Consider the following 20,258-nt stretch of genomic DNA (forward strand, 5'->3'; position numbering starts at 1 on the left):
AAATAAATAAATAAATAAATAAATAAATAAATAAATAAATAAAATGAAATCAATCTTTAAAAAGAAGGCTCCTTTGGACCCATAAACCAGACCAAGTTTTGCCTTTCTTAAGGCCCGTAAGTTGTTTTCCATTTCTTTTACAGAGATTCACATGTCCCACCGGGCCTCTGGTGCTCTGCTTGCTTCTCCTGCCACAGCTCCTCTGGTTCTCACTATTGTCCCTCCACATCAGCCTCCCTCCCTCTCTCTTCTCTCCCTCCCTCCCTCTCTCTCTCCTTCCCTCTGTCCCTCCCTCCCTTTCTTTCTGTGTATGGTGGGTTTGGTGCATGCACTCAAGTGTGCTGGTGTGTGCATGTCTGTGCATGTACTTTTGGAGGCCCAAGGAGAATGTTTGGTGTCTCTCGTCACTATTTGCATTATTGCCTTAAGACAAGGTCTTTCATTATACCAGAAGCTCAGTGATTTGGCTAGGCTGGCTGACTGGCTGGTCAACTCCTGGGCTCCACCTGTCTCTGCCCCCGTCACCCCCAAAGCTGGGATTACAGACACATGTAGTTGTGTCTGGTTTATCTGTGGGTACTAGCCATTCAAACTCAGATTCTCATGCTTACACAGTGCTCTTTCTCACCGAGCCATCTCCCTATTGCCCCTCTTGTCTATTCTTTTAACATTGTCATCCTTTCCCTCAGCTCAGGGCCTTTGCACTTGCTGTTCCCTCTGCCTACAAGGCTTTGTCCAGTGTGGCTCCTCCTGTATTTGGTACTTCTCTCATTGCCGTGACAAAATACAGGAACAACTTAGGAAAGGAGGGATTTATTTGGTTCATATTTGAGAGTGGGGAAGGTGTGGTGGCAAGAATGTGTGTGAGGAGGCTAGTCACAGTCCATCCCCAGTCAGGAAAGAGGTGGATGCTGGTGATCCCTGTCCTTTCTCCTTTTTATTCAGTCCAGAATCCCTGCACATAGGAAACTCCTTCATAGATGACACACCCAGGCATTTGTCTCCTACGTGATTCCAAATCCCATCAGGTTGATGGTTGAGAGTGATCACCACACCTCTTTTTTGCCCTGCAGTTCTGCCTTCAGATGCCCTGGTCCTGGCTGATGACCTTTGGGAATCACTGACTCTCCAAAGACAATTGTTGCTTCTTAATTCTTGCCCTACCTTGTCATTCACATAGCAGAGGGTAATAGGGAGCTACTGAGTTGCAAAGCATTACATTTGAATTGCTTCTTTTAATTTTCAAGTACTTTAAACTTACTGTGATTCAAGTTGTATGAGTAGTTTGTTTCTGTAACTGGTAGTGTATTAAGAAACTGCAATGTAGTCCATGGTTCTGTTTCCAATAACCAGTGTGGAACCTGTCACAGCATGCTCTCCAGTAAATTGTAATTGAGTCTGTGAATTGACTTCTGGAAGCTAAGAGCCAGAAGTGTCTTCAGAAGATCCATCAGCCATTGCTTGCGAAGCCCAGGGATTATAGCATATTTGGATAATTAGTTCAGCACCTTTGTTTGACAGCTACTCTGTATCTAGGCCCTGAGTCCCTGCCCTAAGAGGGTCTTAGCTAGAGTTCATATTGCTAGAGGTGGTGTGGAGCTCCGGGGGTTCACCTTCCTTCTCTGATGGAGTGTCTGATGGGTGTGCTTCTTTCTTCCCTTCTTCCCCATCCTGCTTGACTAGAGGCATGCCTGGTTTTCTTGGACTCTCATTTTCTCTTAAGTGTGCTCCACTAGTCCTGGTCTCATAGCTAATTCACCTCTTGCAGTTCAGCATTTCCCCTCCAGTTGAGCCGTGGAATGGCATTTCAGCAGTGGAAATGGTTTGTAACCTCTTCTCTCTAATATCTAGCTTTCCCATCCCTAGAACATTTAACCCAGTGCCTCAATTCAGCTGAATTCTCCTTTGCTAACTCAGTGCAGCATATGCTAAAGCTTTGGAATATTCCAAAGTATAGTTTTTTGAAAGCTTAATTTAGTTTATTCCTCAAAGGCCTAAAATAACACCTGTCATATAAGATTTCCTTTGTGGCATTTCTTTGGGATGAGACCAAGCCACAGTGTGTGGGGGTATACATGTGTCTGTGTGCCTACACATACATACTCAAAGATGTGCTCACCCCTGTAGATATTGTATACATATATGTGTATATATATGCATACACACACATACATATATACTGCTATTGGATGTCCTGTATATGTTTCTATACTAAGCACAGTGTTGGGACCCAGCAGAACTTTAATTTTGCTCTCCTATGCTGTCCACATAGCAAAGTACACCATGGAATCATGGTATTGCAACATTCTGGAAGGTTACTTTAACATTACATTTGAATGCTTAATTTAATTTTCACTTTCGATCCGTTGCTAAGCAACCAGGAAGACAGGGCAAAATCAGCAAGGCTAATTTGGTTCCGTTACTAGTATGTTAGCATCTCTTACATTTACACCGACAGTTGGTTGTAAATAGACTTTGGCCAATGCAGTGCTGTGTTTCCTCCACAGAATATAGTTTGTGTGGAAGTTGTAGCAAGGCTTTGGTTGGTTAACAGTGCTTCAATTCATACCCTCATCCTTAGGTAAGTTACCTGAAGTTTTGAGTAACTGCTGTAGAGTCCATTTGTTTGTGTGAGTGACTTGGTCATAACAGGCACAGGTGTAAGATGGTAATTGCCATTGCTTTCTACCCCTCAGGTAGAGTGCTTCCCACATCACCTTAAATCAAATTATTATTTTTTTATTTTTTTGTGGGGGGGATGTATATCACTTAACTATTGCTATATTAAATAGATTACAAGTAAAAAAAAAAAGAAAAAAATGTCATTTTATTCCCCATGTTTTACTGTTGTTGAAAATAGAAATTGTTAGTCACATTTGCTCCATAAAGCAAGTCATAAGTCAAAAGTTAGTACTGCTAATTAGACTCAGTGGATTATTAGAAAGGAAGGATGAGAGGGAGGGAGGAGGGAGGGAGAGAGAGAGAGAGAGAGAGAGAGAGAGAGAGAGAGAGACTGATTAGCAGTTAAGAGTGTTTGCTACTCTTCCAGAGGACCTGAAGTTTGATACCCAGCACCCACATGAGGCAGCTCACCACCATCTGTAGCTCCAGCTCCAGGGCATCTGACACCCTCTTCTGGCCTCTGTGGGCACCTGCACACATGTCTGCAAACATACATGTAGCCATACACATAAATAAAAGTAAAAAAAAAAAAAAAAAGTAGAGGACATGAAGTTGGAAGGTAGGCATGGGAGGGGTAGATCCAAGGGGAGTTTTAGGGGGTGACTATGGTCAAGTTACATTGTATACATGTATAAAATTCTCAAAAAATAAATAAAAATATTAGTCGGGAATGGTGGTGCACACCTTTAATCCCAGCACTCGGGAGGGAGGCAGAGGCAGGTGGATCTCTGTGGGATTGAGGTCAGTCTGGTTTACACAACAGAGTTCCAGACCAACTGGAGCTATAGAGAGACCCCATTTCAAAAAACAAAACAAAAAAAAACATAAAACAACAAAAATATATTTAAAATTTTTTTATTTATTATTTTTATGTGTATGAGTATATTGCCTGCATGTATGTGAGTGCACCCATGTCGTGCAATGCCGTGGAGATCAGAAGAGGGCTTCGGATTCCCCTGGAATTGGAGTTAAGGATGGTTCGTAGCCACCATGTGGGTGCTGGGAATTGAACCTGGGTCCTCTGCAAGAGCAGTCAGTGCTCTTAACCGCTGAGTTTCATTCAGCCCCAAAAATATTTTTTAAAAGTTAGTATTGGTAATAATTTCTCCAATATGTATTTTTATTGAATTTTTGTGCATTTCATGTGATACATCTTAATCATCTTTAGACCCTTTCCCTTATCTACATTCCCCAGAATCCCCCACTGGATTTCATGCATTCTGTCATATATGTTAAGGACTATCGAGTCAAGTTTGTGTACCCAGGTGTCCTTTAGTGTGAGTTCATTCACTGGAGCCTGTTTAGCCTATCTAGTGTCACTCCCTTAAAGACCAACTCTCCTTCACCCAGCAGAGATCACCTGCCTGTAGTTTCTCAGCTTAGGTTGGGGCCTATCCATTTCCCCAGCACTCAGCTGGATTATTTCTGATTGAGTTTGCATGGGTCTTGTGCATGCTGTCACCATTGGTGTAAGCTCATATTAGCAAGTTCCCAGGAGCCTGGAAGACTCTAGTTCCATATGGTCATGCACTTCCTCCTCTGGCCCTTACAATCTTTCTGCCCCATCTTCCACAATGATCCCTGAGCCTTGGGTGGGTGAGGTTTAATATAGGCATCCTACTCAGGGACACATACTCTGCAGTCTCTTATTCTCTACATTTTGACCAGTTATGGTCTTCTGTGTTCATTGACCTGTGCTGTATGAGGAAGCTTTGCTGATGCGAGTTGAGACATGCATTAGTATTCTCTCTACCCCTTGTTCCACTATGTTCTGTGAGCCTTAAGTATAGAGGTTCCATTGTGGACGCATCACTTAGGAGGTAATATATTTTTGAATTCTTCAAAAAAAAATAGTGATAAATTAGCTGGGCTGGGTAGCAGAGGTCTATAATCCCATCCACTCAGGAGACTGAGGTATGAGGATCTCAATTTCAAGGCCTGCCTGGGCAACTTAGTGAGATTATCTGAAAATAAACAGTAAAACGAGGGTTGGGTATGTAGCTCAGTGGTGGAGTGTTTGTGTGGTATGAGTCAGGCCATAGGTTCAGTTTCCAGTAAAGGGGCTGGGGGTTGGGTCTGTTTATTTAAGGAAGTCATCCTGGCTTGGTCAAGATGCCACCTGTGTCCTGTGAAGAAGATAGGACATTTGATTCTGACCAGCGGTGGGATGGTTGTATGTGATTGTTCAGGACGTGAATGCAGAATTCGCATCTGTCATGCTGGTAGAAAAACAATCTCTCATGGTGACATTATGGCTTTCCACTGATACTGTAAACCATGACCTGTCCCTTTCATAATTGGCAGAGAGAGCAACCTTATCTTCTCTACTGGTTTCCTGCTGAGCCCTTTGTTCCCTAAAGACCTACACTGTACCTTTCATATGTAATGAAAATTGCTTTCAGTAAATGAATCAGATTCTTGATAAAGATGAATTTCAGTGTTCCCATGTTTACCTTGCAACTAACTGCTTGTGACTATGTAGAAATGTTGAATTGATGCGTTTATAAAATGAGAAAGTTCTCTTTGCTTCTGCTATTAGATGACCTTTTATTTATATTTTTCTTAATGTGGAGTATTTTTAACTGTAGAATGTTGAAACAATTCTCACTAAAAGAAAGTCTGAATTAGAGGCGATCTTAGTGTTTATGTATTTAACAGCATGTGAAGTATTCTAACTTTGAGATAATTATTTGGCTAAGATCATATGTAGGTGTTTGCTTGGAGAAGATCCTTTAAGAGATTCCGTCTTAATGAATAGATAAGTGCTATATCTAGTTCTGACCTACTTTAAGGGTGTAATTTTTCTAAATCTGAGCATTTGCTCACAGTTTATTAATTTTACTGTCTATATAAATACCATCTGAAGAGTTGGAGAGGTGGCTCATTGATTAAGAGCACTGACTGCTCTTGCGGAGGACCCAGGTTCAAGTCCCCAGTACCTATATGGTGGCTCACAATCATCTGTAATTGTAGTTCCAGGGGGCTCTGACGCCCCCTTCTGGCCTCTGCAGGCACTGCATGTACATGGTGCACCTACATGCAGGCAAAACACTCATATACATAAAATGTAAATAAATATCATTCGAATAACTGATATGTCAAAATGTGTTTCTGAACTCTTAATTTCCTTAGGAAACTAGTATTTAAAATTATTTCTGAACTTTTCTTGTAACAAGATTTACAAGAGTCTTATGCAAGCTCAGCACATGTTCTACCACTGAGTTACTCCACTGGCCTCTTTCTGGATGTTTTTGTCATACTCTGTCAAAATATGTGTACATTTTCAAAGTTATATACGTGTGTTGCTGGTCTTAAGGACTATAGACCTTAGTGAAAAAGATGGAGCTGAAACAGTAATGTAGTGTCTGGTTAATCATAATGGTGGCATAGTTTCATTAAAACCTTAGTGTAGCGTAGTAGTGGTTATATTAGTTATTTTTCTAGTTACTATGACAGAATACCTGACAGAAACAATTTAAGAAGGGAAAGGATTTATTTTGGCCCATGGTTTCTAGGAATATTAATCCATCCATCCAGGAGGTATGAGGGCTGGAGCTGCTTAGTCGAAGGCAGCAGTAGCCTGCAGCTTAGCTTATATCTTGACAGATCCAGAAGCAGAGTGCTTGGTTGAAAAGTACAGCCGGCTATAACATTAAAAGGCCTGCTGTTCACTGGGCCTGTGTCCACCAGCTAGGCCTGATGCTCCAAGCTTCCGCAACCTCCCAAGACAGTGCCATCAGCTAGAGATCAAATGTTGGAACATATGAACGTTTTACATTCAAATGTTTATAGTTGCTTTAGGGTAAGGTTCATCACAGACAGTATTATAAAGGTTTTTATCTATGATTTTTATCTTGATGTAGTGGACGAGAGGAGCAAGAAGAGGAGGAGGCACTGCTGCTTTTTCCTGTTTGCTGGCTTCCCCTGCTACCATGGTCTTTGCTTTAATTTCTTTGTAGAGTCTTTTGAGCCACTTTTCCAAGCATTAGCTGTGCCCTATAAGACAGTGTTTAAAGTCACATAAACCCAGACAGACTAAAGGGAAGGACTTTAGGATGCAGGGACAGCAAGAGACCAATAGCTCATTTGTCTGTCTCAGTGTGAGTTTAGTTATTTCTGAAATTTCTGTACTCTGAGGTCATCTTGAAAGTGACACTTGAGAGACCCTTGCTCTAGGAGATACTTGAGAACAAGCTCTATTTAGACCATTATTATTGTATTTTTTAAAGTTCAGTGAGACCATAGAGATTGAGATTGGTGTAGGGAGGTCCTTGTTTGTATTTTTGAGTACGGTGAGGACTATCCTTCTGCCTTATATTTATCCACCATTAGCTCACATAGGAACTGTGAGAAAGTATTAAGAGCACTGGGTTGAGTCTCTTAGTACCAGCTCTGCCTTAGCTGCCTCTCTGACAATGGACAATTGACTCTCTGTAAACTTCAGTTTCCTTATCTGTAGCTCCACACAGTGGTGGTGAAAATTTGAATTTGGTAAAAGGGCTTTGTAGCATCGTTTTTATGCAGCATAGTTTCTAGAACTTTATTGAGTAAAAGAAGAAAGCCTTTTTTTCATAGAATAAGTATATATGCATCCTCAGTAACAGGTTTTGTTTGTTTCCCTTCTAGACTGCCTCTTTAAGCTATGTCCTATGAACCGCTATTCTGCCCAGAAACAGTTCTGGAAAGCTGCCAAACCTGGGGCCAACAGCACAACAGATGCGGTGCTGCTCAACAAATTGCACGTATGTATGGAGATGGGGCGTCCATGATGGGGGTGTCCTGAGTGGTCATCTAGGTGGTGACTGGGAAAGGATGGGTTATCCACACCTCCCACTTCTGCTGCTGGCTTTCTTAACCCTAAGGAGGGATGGAGCATAGCCACCTTGAGATGTCTGAGGAGCCACTTTTTTCTCAACCTTTCCTTTTCATGGGTGGCTTGAGGCAGGCAGAATGGTGGTTAGAACTGAACACTGGCATCATCACTAATTATCTGTGATCTTGTGTAAATCCAGTATAAATCCTTCCAACTCTGCCTCCTGACTGTAAAACAGGCATGATGGTAATGTTTGCCTTAGAAGGAGTTTGTGAGGAGTGCATGATATGAGACCTAAAGGCCATGTGAACACTGCCAAGCACCTAGTTAATACTTAATAACTTTGGGCCATTCTTTAATAATCTTTGACTATTATCATTGTATTTATCCTAGTACTTGGCATATTAGAGAAGTCCTTGTGGTATTGCAGATGCACTGTGTGACCACAGCAAGTTTCTGAGCCTCTCTAATGCCATTGCCTGTAAAATGGTGACAGTTCTTCTAGTGCCCGAAACTTGGAGACCAAGCAGTGTGGAAGTTCCCTGAGGTGTTTGGAAGGAGGACCCTGATAGGTATCCAGTGTGGCATTATTGAAGTCACTACCCATGTTCTGTTTCTCAGTCTGCTTTATTTTTCCTGTGGTCTTTCTGATGTACTCTGTTTGCTGATTGCTTTGTGTGCTTCACAGAACAGAAGTTGCATGAGGGTAGATAGCTGTGTCCATTTTGCTTCTAGCTGAGATCCTCCTTTCTGAAACAGGACTTCCCATATGCTAGACACTCACACAGTGGACAGAAGAAGTATGTCAACATGATGCTTCTTGATCTTATCCATAACCACTGAAGACCCACATCTCTCTAGGCATGGAGGAGCTCACGAAGTCCTCAGGCTCAGCCTGCTCTGTTTTGACTTGGATATGGGAGTGTCACAATAAGCCACATTGGATAAGGTTAGGTACTTGGAGGTGGATCCTTCCTCCAGCATGTGCTATTCAGATGAGGATTCTATGCCCAGGCAAGATGCAGAGATCAGGGTGCTAACTTAGTAAGCTTATACTCAAGCCAGTGTGACACAGACAGGCATTCACTTCCATTGCACCTAAAATGCCATTCTGGCTTTTTCCTGTTAAGTATGTGATTGTGCATGCTTGGACTCTGATTCCCTCTCTAGAGCCTCTTACAGCACCCTCCTCACCATAGCGATTGTTCACTTTATTTTGTCATTCCAGTTACATGACCTTTACCCTCCCAGATCATCCTGTGTAGACCATCCTTTACCAGGCTGTTCTTCAGTTACAACTTTTGCAGCCCTTCCCTCTCCACTTCACATCCTAGCAAAGTCCTTCCTCCCTATTCCTCTCCGAGAGATGTCGCCTTATTTTTCTCCATTGCAGCTTCTCTGTTGATGTTGTTCTCAGTGCTGACTATAGCCTTCAATTATGTTTTCTAAGTTCCTTAATTATTTGTCACTTATTAGAATAACAGCTCTACAAGGTCAGGGCATTGTCTTTCTTTTTTACTCTTGGGTTATTAGCTTCTCTATATAGTAGACACTTGAAATATTGGCTGATTGAGCAGTGTGCTTGGTGCTAGTGGCAGGACTGTGTCAGACCCATAACCACCTGGGAGCTTCATAGCAAACAAAGAGGTAATGCCAGGACACATGGCAAATTTTGTGTTACAGAGCAAACCTACCACCCAAGACTGGAGGAGCACATAGAACCGGGCCCAAAATCTGTCTTTACTGTTGAAGGGTGTGTGCTACAGTCATCAGGGAAGGCTTCCTGGAGGTAGAGGGAGGTGATGTTTAAGCCTCAGTCTGAGGCATCTGTAGGAAGTTACAGAGAAGAAGGAACAGGAGCAGAGATAGAGGCTAGAGATTGTTTTAAAGACTGCGAGAACTAGACCATTGTTCTAGTAGTCAAGACAGTGGGCTTTGACTCCACAAAGCCATTCTTCCTCTTTATAAAAAATGCTGTAAATACTGTCTTACTTTACGAATGTGCAATAAGATTCCTGGATGGCAATTTTCTAATGAATTACAAAGGAGAAGTAAAAGGAGAGTAATGAATTACATAATCAATTGTATCCTTAACTTAGTGTGTGGGGATGGCTCGCTAGAAAACATATGGGGGTCAGTTCTTGTATTTTCTTGACTGATGGAGGTATGTAATACTGGTGATACAGGGAGCATGTTGCCTGTGATGGGACTTTCCAAAGTGGTAATGTCATAAAGAGTGCACAGTATATTTGTGGCTCCATTCAACAGTACCTGCACTTTAGAAAAAATATTTTGGTAACAACATTGATAAACCCACAATTAAGTGGAATGAGGTGCTAGGTTAGGATAATTGCAGGTACCTTTAAATCCAGGTGAATGTCCAGCCAACCATAAAATTATGTGGGATGAATGACAGGTCCTTGTACAGGACTGAGTCAGGCAGTTCATGGGAACCAGCCTGCCTAGTTCCTGTCCACTGACTGTCACTAGCCTCCCTCCTCCTCTTCTAGTCATCCTACCAAACAGAATCCCTCTGAAGCCTGTGCTGGGAACACAGACTTCTCATGGAATGGGTGAGGAAGGTTCTTGGGCTCTGCTCACTCCTAGGAGGTGCTGTTCAGTGCCGATGCCTGGGGCACTGTCTTTGTGGAAGCCCCGGGTGCCTGTACTTGTCCCACTTTTCATCTCTGCTATGAAGATCGGGCTGTTCAATGAGATCTCATTAGTGCATCTCAAACTTTCTTCTCCTACGCTTTTTACCGTAGGGGTTGCAGATTCAGATTCCTCCTGGCCAAGCAGGAAGCCAACAGGAATAAAGGGGACTTGGGGAGCAGTGCTGCACACGGGGTGTGTGCCTGTGTGGGTCTGGAGGGGAGCAGCACCACCTCCCTGATTTCTGTGTGGGAAGCTGGGCTGAGAACTGCACGTCTCCTGCTTTGACAAGTTAAGATAAAATTTCATGCTTCTATGTAGAATACCTTAATTTTTAAGATATACTGGCAGCTAATTCAGTTAAGGCTTAAAGCATATGCTCCACACCAACATGGAATGGCTGGGGCTGAAGCCGGATGTGAGTCTTTAGTGTCATTTGCAACCTGTGATCTGTGCATTTTGTTTCATCAGCTATTTGATGCTCCATCCTGCAGTGGTACTGTGTAAAATAATGGCTTTAAAAATACAGTCCTAAGGTGATCAGGGTCTACCACCCCCCTCTCAGAGAAAGGATTATGTCCTTCATGTTATTATTTATGCTTTAAAAATATAAAAGGAAGCCAGTTTTTTGCTTGCTATAACCCCATTTTGAGGTTGTATGGGTCCTACCTTCTTACTTACATGGAGTTTTGCCTTTGTCCCAAAGTTTGTGCATGTTTTAATACAGTCATTAAAATGCTGTATTTTGGTCAGCCCTTGCCTTTGGTGGCCATTGGCTGGTCTCTAGTGGGTTTTCATTTTTATTTTGGTCAATTACTAGGCAGGACCCCTGTCAGAGGTCAGGTTATTTTTAATTAATGCCATTTAAGGAATTGGTTGTCTAGACCACTTGGCATCCTTTTGACTGGTATAAGGGATGTGCACAGCCCTCTGAAGGAGAATGACATCTAGTGGCTGGTTACTGTGTCTTCACTCCTTCTGCAGGAGAAGCTGGATTTTTGACTCTATAGATCTAATTTCCCAAAAGTCTCTTGGCCAAATGAATTTATCCTCACCCTCAAATCACATCTGTTGCAAAGGCTCTGGCTACTGTTTCCTAAGAGTTGTTTGCTGGTAACCTTGAAATGGGCACCTGCACTGTTGTGTGAGACATGAGTGGGTCATCAGGTGATAGCATTAACCTAAACCAGCAAAGCAGTAACAGGCCTTGTCTTTTAAAGGCCAGGTTGTCCATAGCTGATTTTATGAATCCTTAATTCAGCATAATATTGCATCATGGAGAGCTTATTGACTTCACACCAATAACCTTTTTCCCACTCTTCCTGTGGCCTTTCTGTAGTAATTTAATAATGCATTCTTTATTTCTGAAATAAAATAACAGGTGACTATAAATAATATGGGTTGACTTTGATTTTGATTAGGGAACATGGCAATGTCAGTTGTCCAAAAACTATAGGATTGGAGTGTTTTATGCTTAGAAATTAAAAACAGTTTTCAACCTACTGTGTAAAGGAAATGAATGAGAGGTATTTCATTTACCAGGATTTTTAAAGAAACATAAGGGATTCAAAATGGCTTTTAAAATCATCCAGGCCATTTGACTCAAAGACACAATGAAGATATTGCTCAAGAAATTACACACACATGGGTCTGGAGAGATGGCTCAATGGTTAAGAGCACTGGCTGTTCTTGCAGAAGACTGGAGTTAGTTCCCAGGACCCACACAGCAGCTAACAACCATCTGCAACTCTAGTTCCAGGGGATCTTATACCCTCTACTGGCCTTCATGGGCATTGCACATATGTGGTACACTTATATACATACAGCCAAAACACCCATATATATAAAATAAAAATAATATTCTTTAAAAGACCCAAATTATACACATGAGCACTATAGGAAAAAAAATCCAAAATAAATATGAATGGGAAAAGGGGGAAAAAGCATTAAGTGCTAGGATTCAGTATTTTACTTTTCAAAGATTAACCTTGGTTTTATTTTCCTGTGTTCTGCTTTCCCAGGGAAATCTTAAACCATTGATGGGAACATGCTGTTTTTTTTTTCTTTTTTACTTTATCATGAATAAATAGGAGTCTTTTTACTAATTTTTAATGACTACATGGTTGTGCCACTATATATTATAATTTTAGTTAAAAATTCCCTATGGGAGGTAGAAAACTTTATTCAAGATCCTGACAGTATTTTGCCATTTCAAAAAAGAAAAAAAAAGTTGAGATATTGTTCTTATGCCAGGTTACTTAAGAAATACCAACTCCTAGAAGTAGAATTACTAAGTCAAAGTTAGGTCCATTGAGAAGCTGTTTGCTCTTTTTTGTAGATTATCTTGGAAAGGTTGACTTGGTTCACTGTGTTACAGTACATTTTCATGGACTGTGTTTGAAGAGTTGAACAAACCATGACCTCATTCTTTTCACGGAGGTGGGCAAGCTCGGTCTGTGCACCCAAGTGTAGTCTGGACCTTGTTATCATTTTGCCTGTACATTGTGTTGTTTGTTGAACCTAAAAATCATGATGAATTTTTTTTTTCTTAATACCAAGTTTAGGGGACTGGATAGATGGCTCAGTGGTTATGAGCAATAGCTGCCCTTGTGGACAACCCAGGTTCTCAGCATCCAGCGGTGGCTAACAACTGTCCTGAACTCCATTTCTTGGGAATCTGTCACCCTCTTCTGGCTTCTGAGGGCATTGCATTCATGCACATGGTGTACTTAGATGCAGATAAAACACTCATACACATAAAATAAAAATAAATAAATTAGGACTAGAGAGATGGCTCACTGAAGGGCAGAGGTCAATTATGTTCTTCTATTCTTCAGAAGACATCTGCCTTGTTTTCTGTGGCAGAGTCTTTCACTTGGACCTGGGCTCACTGATTCAGCTAGACTGGATGGTCAGAGAATCCTAGGGACCCTAGGTCCCAGCTTCCCCAGCACTGGGGTTGCAAGCCTGTGCTACCACCCCTGGCTCTTTTTTGGGTGTTAGGGTTCCACTTCAGGTCCTCACATTTCTATGGCAAGCACTTTACCACCTGAGCCATTTATCCAGTCCCTTGACTGAATGATTTTTACATTTATGCATTTAGCAAAATGTAAATTGAACACTTTTCTCCTTAAATAATAGGAACTTAAAGAAGTGAACTCTCAGAATGGTCCATAAGTTCAGTGCTTTTCAGGTTTGTTCAATAATGATGTGCAGGCTTGGTCATCATTGAACTTCTTAGTGAGATGAAGGAGTCATACCTCAGCCTGAAGCTTTAACTGTGATGTTCCAGAATATCTTTAAGATAAGTCTTTAGGTTCTATTCTTTGATTTTATTTCCCTTTTATTTTACCTTGTATTTTATATAAAAGTCCTTGCTCGTTGGGACCTGAAGTGGACACCTAACTCATTGGAGTTGCTGGTATCTAATTAGTTTTTGATATAGAATAGATACCTTTTAAAAATATTTTTATTTATTTATTATTTTTATTTTATGTGTATGCCTGCATGTACTTAAGTACACCCATGTTGTGCAATGCCTACGGACAGTTGTTAGCTGCCATGTGGGTGTTGGGATTCGAACCCGGGTCTTCTGCAAGAACAACCAGTGTTCTTAACTGCTGAGCCATCTCTCCAGCCTCGAATAGATGCCTTTTTGTTGATCAATTGATACTTCTTTGAAGAGATGCCAGTGACTTACAGGTTGTTGCTTTTGTGTGTACTCTAAGCATAGGTAGGAACTTAATATTGTAGTCCCATGAGACTTAAACTAATGCTGTTGGAAATTCTTGAGAGTAAAGGAAACAACCATGAGAATTTTTCAGTCTTAAAAAAGGAGGCTTGGGGGCTGGAGAGATGGCTCAGCGGTTAAGAGCACTGGCTGCTCTTGCAGAGGACCTGGGTTCAATTCCCAGCACCACATGGCAGCTAACAAGTGTCTATAACTCCAGTTTCATGGGATATGATGCCTTCTTCTAACCTCCCTGGGCATTACACGACGTGGGTGCGTTTACACGTATGCGGGGAAAAATTCATACATATAAAAAATAAAAATAATGCCCCCCCAATAAAAGGAGGCTTACAATCATTTGAGTCCAGAGCTGGAGAGATGGCCCAGTGGTTAAGAGCACTGACTGATCTTGCAGAGGACCTGGGTTTGATTCCCAGCACCGACATGGTTGCTATGAACCATCTTTAACTCCAGTTTCATGGGAATCCAATGCCTTCTTCTGACGTCTGCAGCATTGCATGACACAGGTGCACTCACTTACATGCAGGCAATACACTCATACACAAAAAATAAAAAATAATAATAAATAAATTATAAGTAAAAATCATTTGAGTCCAAGAAATGCTTCTTAACAATTTTGTACTCATGAACCTTATCAGTTAATGTTTTAGCAAAGAAGAACTTTATTTGCTTTTTGGAAAAATGCTACATTTTATTTTTTCTGAATCCATTGATTTTTTTTTCTCCCTTTGACATGTTTCCCTTTTGAGTTCCCACTCAGTTTTAGTTGAGAATTGCTTGGTAGAAAGAACAAATCACCCTGTACAAAGTATAAACTTTCATTCCAAATGAATCCAGTTCATTGTTTTGTTTGGAAAACTACTTGTGAGACTGTAAGTCCTGCAGAGATGTCTGGAGTGAATGAAATACAGGGTGGAAATTGGAGAAAAAGGATGGGACCTGGGTTGGGGTGAGAGTGGAGTGCAGAGGGCAACGTGGATGCCAACTGCTGCCATGTTGCCTGCACTGGTATTATTTCTGGATGTGTCCTCAATTCTGGATTTGTCTTTGTATAACTGAGATTAGAAGACAGTATCTAATTCAAAAAGAAAGGAAGAGAGGCAAAGGAATGGGCCAGGCTTCCGAAGAGCTGGGACATGCTAGTGCTTTGGGTTATCTTACAGGGATACCCACTGACTTGGCGGATCCTTACCTTCTTGCATGTAGCTTTGTTTGGGGTTTGGGTTGCACCCCACAACTTTCTCAAAGCTGTGCCTTTCTAACTCACCTACAGCACAGGTAAAACTGGAGCAGACACTGAACTTGAAGGAAATGGAAAGGTTATTGACCCAGCCAACTTAAGTCACCTTTTGAAATGACCACAGAACATTTCTTAGTTTTAGAATCTTGTGTATAATAATAATGATTAAATTATCTTACCAAAAGACAGGCTGTAGCTCAGTAGTAAAGCATTTGCCTAATGTGTGTGAGGTTGGATTTGATCTCCAGAACCACAATAAGTAGATAAGCAAATGAATTAAAAATTAAAATTATTGAATGCCTAGGATGTACATTTTTGTATCTTTACTATAGTTTTTAAATGTCTGCCTTGTCTCCATTTTCTGATGAGAGCAATGCATGAGGCTTGTTATAATTACATGACCTGGTCCAGATGATACAGTTTCTACAGAGAGACCCTCACAGTAAGTACAGGAGGGCCTTGTGAAAATGAAGGTGGTCTCCTGTGAAAGGAATCCAGCATCTTGCCTCAAGGGAAGCAGAGACCAGGGAGAGAACATCAGACGGAGACACTTCTGAAATCTTACTACATTATTGGTCATCGGGCTTTTCCCTTCCATCAGATTCCATATTTAATTTCTTTCCTGTCACTTTTATCCCTTCTAGGGCTGGGTAATGGGCTGGAACAATAGTCTGCTGATTGTCCATAATGTAACTAGTTCCCCTATGTCATCATTGTGATATAACAATACCTTCAGAGTGGCACAGGCAAAAGAATAAAAAAATGGTTGTTCACGATGTTGGCCCTGGCAGCCTCTTCTAGAATGCTCTGCTTGGCTTTACCATCTTTCCCAGCTAGCCAGATTTGTACTGGTAATGGTTCCCCAGCCTTAGGTGTAATTCAATAAAGTTGGAGTTTAGCTCAAATGTGTATTTGATGATTATCTCTGTCATTTAATAAATATGTGTCTTAAAAAAAGCTAAAACTAGTAAGCAAAATTTCAGATGTATACAGCAGAGAACAAAGGCTCTCCACCCTCTTTTGTACTCAGATCCCATAAGCTGTGATGCTGACCAAGCTTTTAAATGCCTATTTCTTGTTTTTTTTTTTTAAAGTGGAGTAATCATCTTCCTTTCAAGGAGCCACATAAAAATTAAGTTCTGATGAATGTCCACTAATAATGGCTAACAGTTCACACATGTGAATTTAATGTGGTACAGTGAGCAGCCACTGGGCAAGGCGATTTATATGAGGTGTGAGTACCATTAGTATCCTCACTTTACAAATGATGAAGCAAGCTCACAGGTGTTTTGTAGCAAACTGAAGTTGTGAAAACCACGTTACCTAAACCAGCTTTTTAGTCCAGGATTATTTTACTCCAAAGCCTTAAAGAATTTTAGATGATGAGAGGAAAGCAAAAACCCTTCTGGCCTTATTCCATTGCATATACATATATACACATATACATGTATATGCATGTGCGTGTGTATGTTTATAGGCTTTTGACTAGTTTGTCATAAGCAAATGGCCATGAAGTCCTTGAAGATAAAGCTCATTTTAAAGAAGCCCAAAAGCCCTGAAAGCCAAGGCTGAGTGGACGGCATTGCGAGCTCTTGGCCCATTTCATACAGCCTTGGAGTGCTGTAAGGATTTGCTCGTTTCTGTGGTTCTCAGTTCACTGACTACAGTGGTTCTGCATTACTGCAGAGGAGCAGAGCCCACTTCCTCTTTGTGACCAGTCTTCCTTCTCCATGTTACAGCATGCTGCAGACTTGGAAAAGAAACAGAATGAGACAGAAAACAGGAAACTGCTGGGGACCGTGATCCAGTATGGCAATGTGATTCAGGTAGGTGAGGGCTGCTCTCTCTTCTGAAGAGTTAAGGCATGGCAAAGAAAGAAACTGAGGAAACACATGACATAGGGTTGGCATTCCTTTGTAGTGGGACCAGTAGAGGGGGGCGCTTTATTGACTCCCCCACCCCCAAGAAAAATCCAGAACAATCCTCTCACTTTTCTTGTTATATCACTTGGGCGTTTTATTTGGCCATCTTGTGGTGTAAGCATCTCTTTTTTGATCTGTTGCTGATCACTGTGTAGAGGTATTTTAATGGAAAGCTTAGTGCCTGAAAAAGGACCCTGTTTCAGTTTGTTCCATTTATGTTGCTGCAGGCTCTTCTAATTTGCTGAAAATTGGTTACCCTATAACTTAGCTTTTGTTTAAGAGCTGTTTGCCAGAGAAAATGAAAACAATTATATATATTGAACTTGAACTCCTGATCCCCCATATCTACCTCCCAAGTGGTAGAATTTCAGGTTGTGTGGGCTACCACTCCCAGCCAATGCTTTGTGATTAAGTGGATTACTTAGGCCTTTTGGACTAGGAAAAGTATTAGTAGCTCCCAAAAGGTAGTGGAAGATGAGATTATCATCCATTTGTCCCCCTGAGAATGGGGAAAAGGGCCAGGTGGCATCAGCGTTCAGTATCAGCCTTTTCACCAAGCAAGGCCGGTGCTCTGAGGTGCAGAGTAGAAGACTCTGAGTTCGTTCAATTGGAGAACAAGGCTAGAGCTGAGGACGGAAGAGACACCTAGGAGATCCAGATAGGAAGGGCATTCCAGCGCAGGTGTTGTGTGACTTCTGAGAGATTTCAAGGAAGATATGCCAAAACAAATGTAATAGTATCTGCTTCTAGGGTTTTTTTGAGAGATCTAAGTTTTATTACTGGTCTCAAGCTTGGAACTTGGGACTCACCTGTAGGAGTGCAATAGGAAGAAGCATAACAGGAACTGGGACTTTGAAATCAGGCCCTCCGAAGCAAAGTGGGAAGTCAGCTTTCTTCTCAATCCTGCCTGCAGCAGGTCCACAGGAGTAGTCTCCAAAGCCTGAGCAGTAGGCAACAGTCCTTTTCCAGTATATAGAGACAATTTGGTGTGATTTCAGACCCATTCTGGCATAGGTGACTGTCAGGGTCACTGGGCCTTTCAGCCTACATGACAGTGGACCAACAGGGGTCTCCATCCTAGGGATAATAAAAGGAATTGGGGTCCATCAGTTGGATCCAAGCGGGGAAGCATGTTTACAAAAGCAGAAGCAAAGATTATTTACTTGTTTTCTCAAACTAGTAGAAGGGCTGGTTTCTTAGGCTCGTGGGGCCTGATAAGCAGAAGCTGTTTTCTAGGAGTAACTGCTCTGGGCTTTTTCTCGATTTTATTTTTCTTCTTAATAACTTCAGTTTTCCTCTTAAGAGCTAGGGCAGGTGTGTGGATGATCAGAGGACTATTTTCAGGGCAACAAGGAAGGTCTGGGAGGATGTTGCTGTTCCCTTGTTTATCTTGGCCATAGGCTGTCCAGGACTCATGAATTAGAAAGGTTGTTCCTCCAGCCTCAACAACTCTATTATTGATTTGGGGGCCTTTTAAGTGTGTTCTAACAACTGTATCTGTTACCATGTGAACAGGAGATGCTGGCAGGTAGCAGTGGGGTCACAAACTACTCCTTCTGCTTCTCCAGAGGCTGCAGCGTTTTCCATGTTCCCTCCCATTTCCTGTGTACGTGGGAAGCCTTGGTTACCCTCTACCAGTCTAGACTGACTATTAGACCAACTATTTCTTATCCAGATCTCCTATCTTTCCATTCTCTTCATGTAATCATCATCCAGGGACCAAGAATAAAATAGTTGGAACATTAAAGATGGAAGTCCATGCCACCACCTTCTTCACAAGAAATGTCAGACCCCTATTGGGATTGCCTTTTAAATCAGCCTGTTGGCAAACCACCTTCCTTTGTTCCCAACTGGTCTGGGGCATAGTCAGACTACAGTTCCTCAGCCCTTTACTACAGGGTTAGGCCTTGCCTCTCTAGCAGTTCCCAGGTGATCATACAGTTGAACCAAACAAAATCCATTTGTTCAAGGCCATTTGCGGGGAGGGGAGAAGACAAACATTTTTTTCCTTTTCTCCTACCCTCTCCCTTTTCTATGCCTTCGTTTCTCATTGCTCCCAGCTTTCATCACTTTGTGTTTCTCCTGCTTCATAAGCAGCTCTGTGCTTGAAGGAATGTTTGATACATATTTTGCATGACTAAGACAGCAATGATAGAGAATTCACAGTCTTCTCATGCTTTATTCTCTTGATGGGTTTCTAGCTCCTGCATTTGAAAAGCAATAAATACCTAACTGTGAACAAGAGGCTTCCGGCTCTGCTAGAGAAGAACGCCATGAGAGTGACATTGGATGAGGCGGGAAATGAAGGGTCCTGGTTTTACATCCAGCCATTCTATAAGCTTCGATCCATCGGAGACAGTGTAAGTACAGATTCCCTGAAGGAAAGTGCTCCATGCCAATGCCTCAACTAGGAGAAGATTAGAATTGGAGCCACAGGCATATCCTGTATGAAGAGAGCAGAATCGCTATGGAAACTAATGTTTGGGAAACAAGGAAACTGGAGAGAAGTGTGACCTAAATACAGTCGCTATGTTTTTCCTACTGGGCCTCTGGAAAAAAAATCCTATTACCTCAGTAATTTTACCATGAAAACAGTCATCCCATATTAATATCCTGGGGGAGGATCCAGTGCCATTCATGCAGTAGAAATGCCCGACTATTTTGGAAATAAAGTTAGTGAAGGAGGGAAGATGGGAAAGAAATAACCATAGTGGGGAAAGAGACTGGCCTGGAGTCCCTGGCTGTCCCTGTGTCTGGGAGCAGGCCTCCCCATCTCCTTGTGCAGCTCCCATTGGTCCCTATCCTGGGGATTCTGGAGGACATAAAGCCACAGGAATCCTTTCACAAGGCAAATTAGAACAGTTCTGATATTTGTTAGTTAAATTAGCCATTATGTAGGCACGTACTTAACGATGACTATGTTTAAATGTTATCAGCTATGTTCTTTACCTTGTTAATGTTCTAAAATAGTTGCTTTTTTACTAAAAAGAAATCAGTACCTTAAACAGCATGATGTTTTGGGGAATAACTCAACTACCCTTAGCCTAAAACTAGGCTTTGACTTTTTTTTAGTAGTACCATTTAAATTTACAAGCTTTGGGCAGTTTAAGTATTTGTGTGTGTGTGTGTGTGTGTGTGTGTGTGTGTGTGTGTGTGTCTGCTGAATGCTTGTATATGCACATGCCATTTGTGTGTGTT

General features: G+C 41.7%; 1 protein-coding gene across 17 annotated transcripts in view; it reads left to right on the forward strand.

Annotated features, from left to right (window-relative positions):
* The window catches only part of Itpr1 (inositol 1,4,5-trisphosphate receptor type 1), a 376,735-nt gene that overhangs the window by 138,583 nt on the left and 217,894 nt on the right, over positions 1-20,258 (forward strand). For all 17 annotated transcript variants that reach the window (XM_029556903.1, XM_008854568.1, XM_029556904.1 and 14 more), the window contains exons 5-7: positions 7,309-7,424; positions 16,878-16,964; positions 19,262-19,420. In XM_029556903.1, the coding sequence (XP_029412763.1) occupies positions 7,309-7,424; positions 16,878-16,964; positions 19,262-19,420 (362 nt within the window). The remainder of the gene's footprint in view (positions 1-7,308; positions 7,425-16,877; positions 16,965-19,261; positions 19,421-20,258) is intronic.

This window comes from Nannospalax galili, unplaced genomic scaffold, assembly GCF_000622305.1.
Source record: "Nannospalax galili isolate Female #2095 unplaced genomic scaffold, S.galili_v1.0 scaffold846, whole genome shotgun sequence".
NCBI classification, from domain to species: domain Eukaryota; kingdom Metazoa; phylum Chordata; class Mammalia; order Rodentia; family Spalacidae; genus Nannospalax; species Nannospalax galili.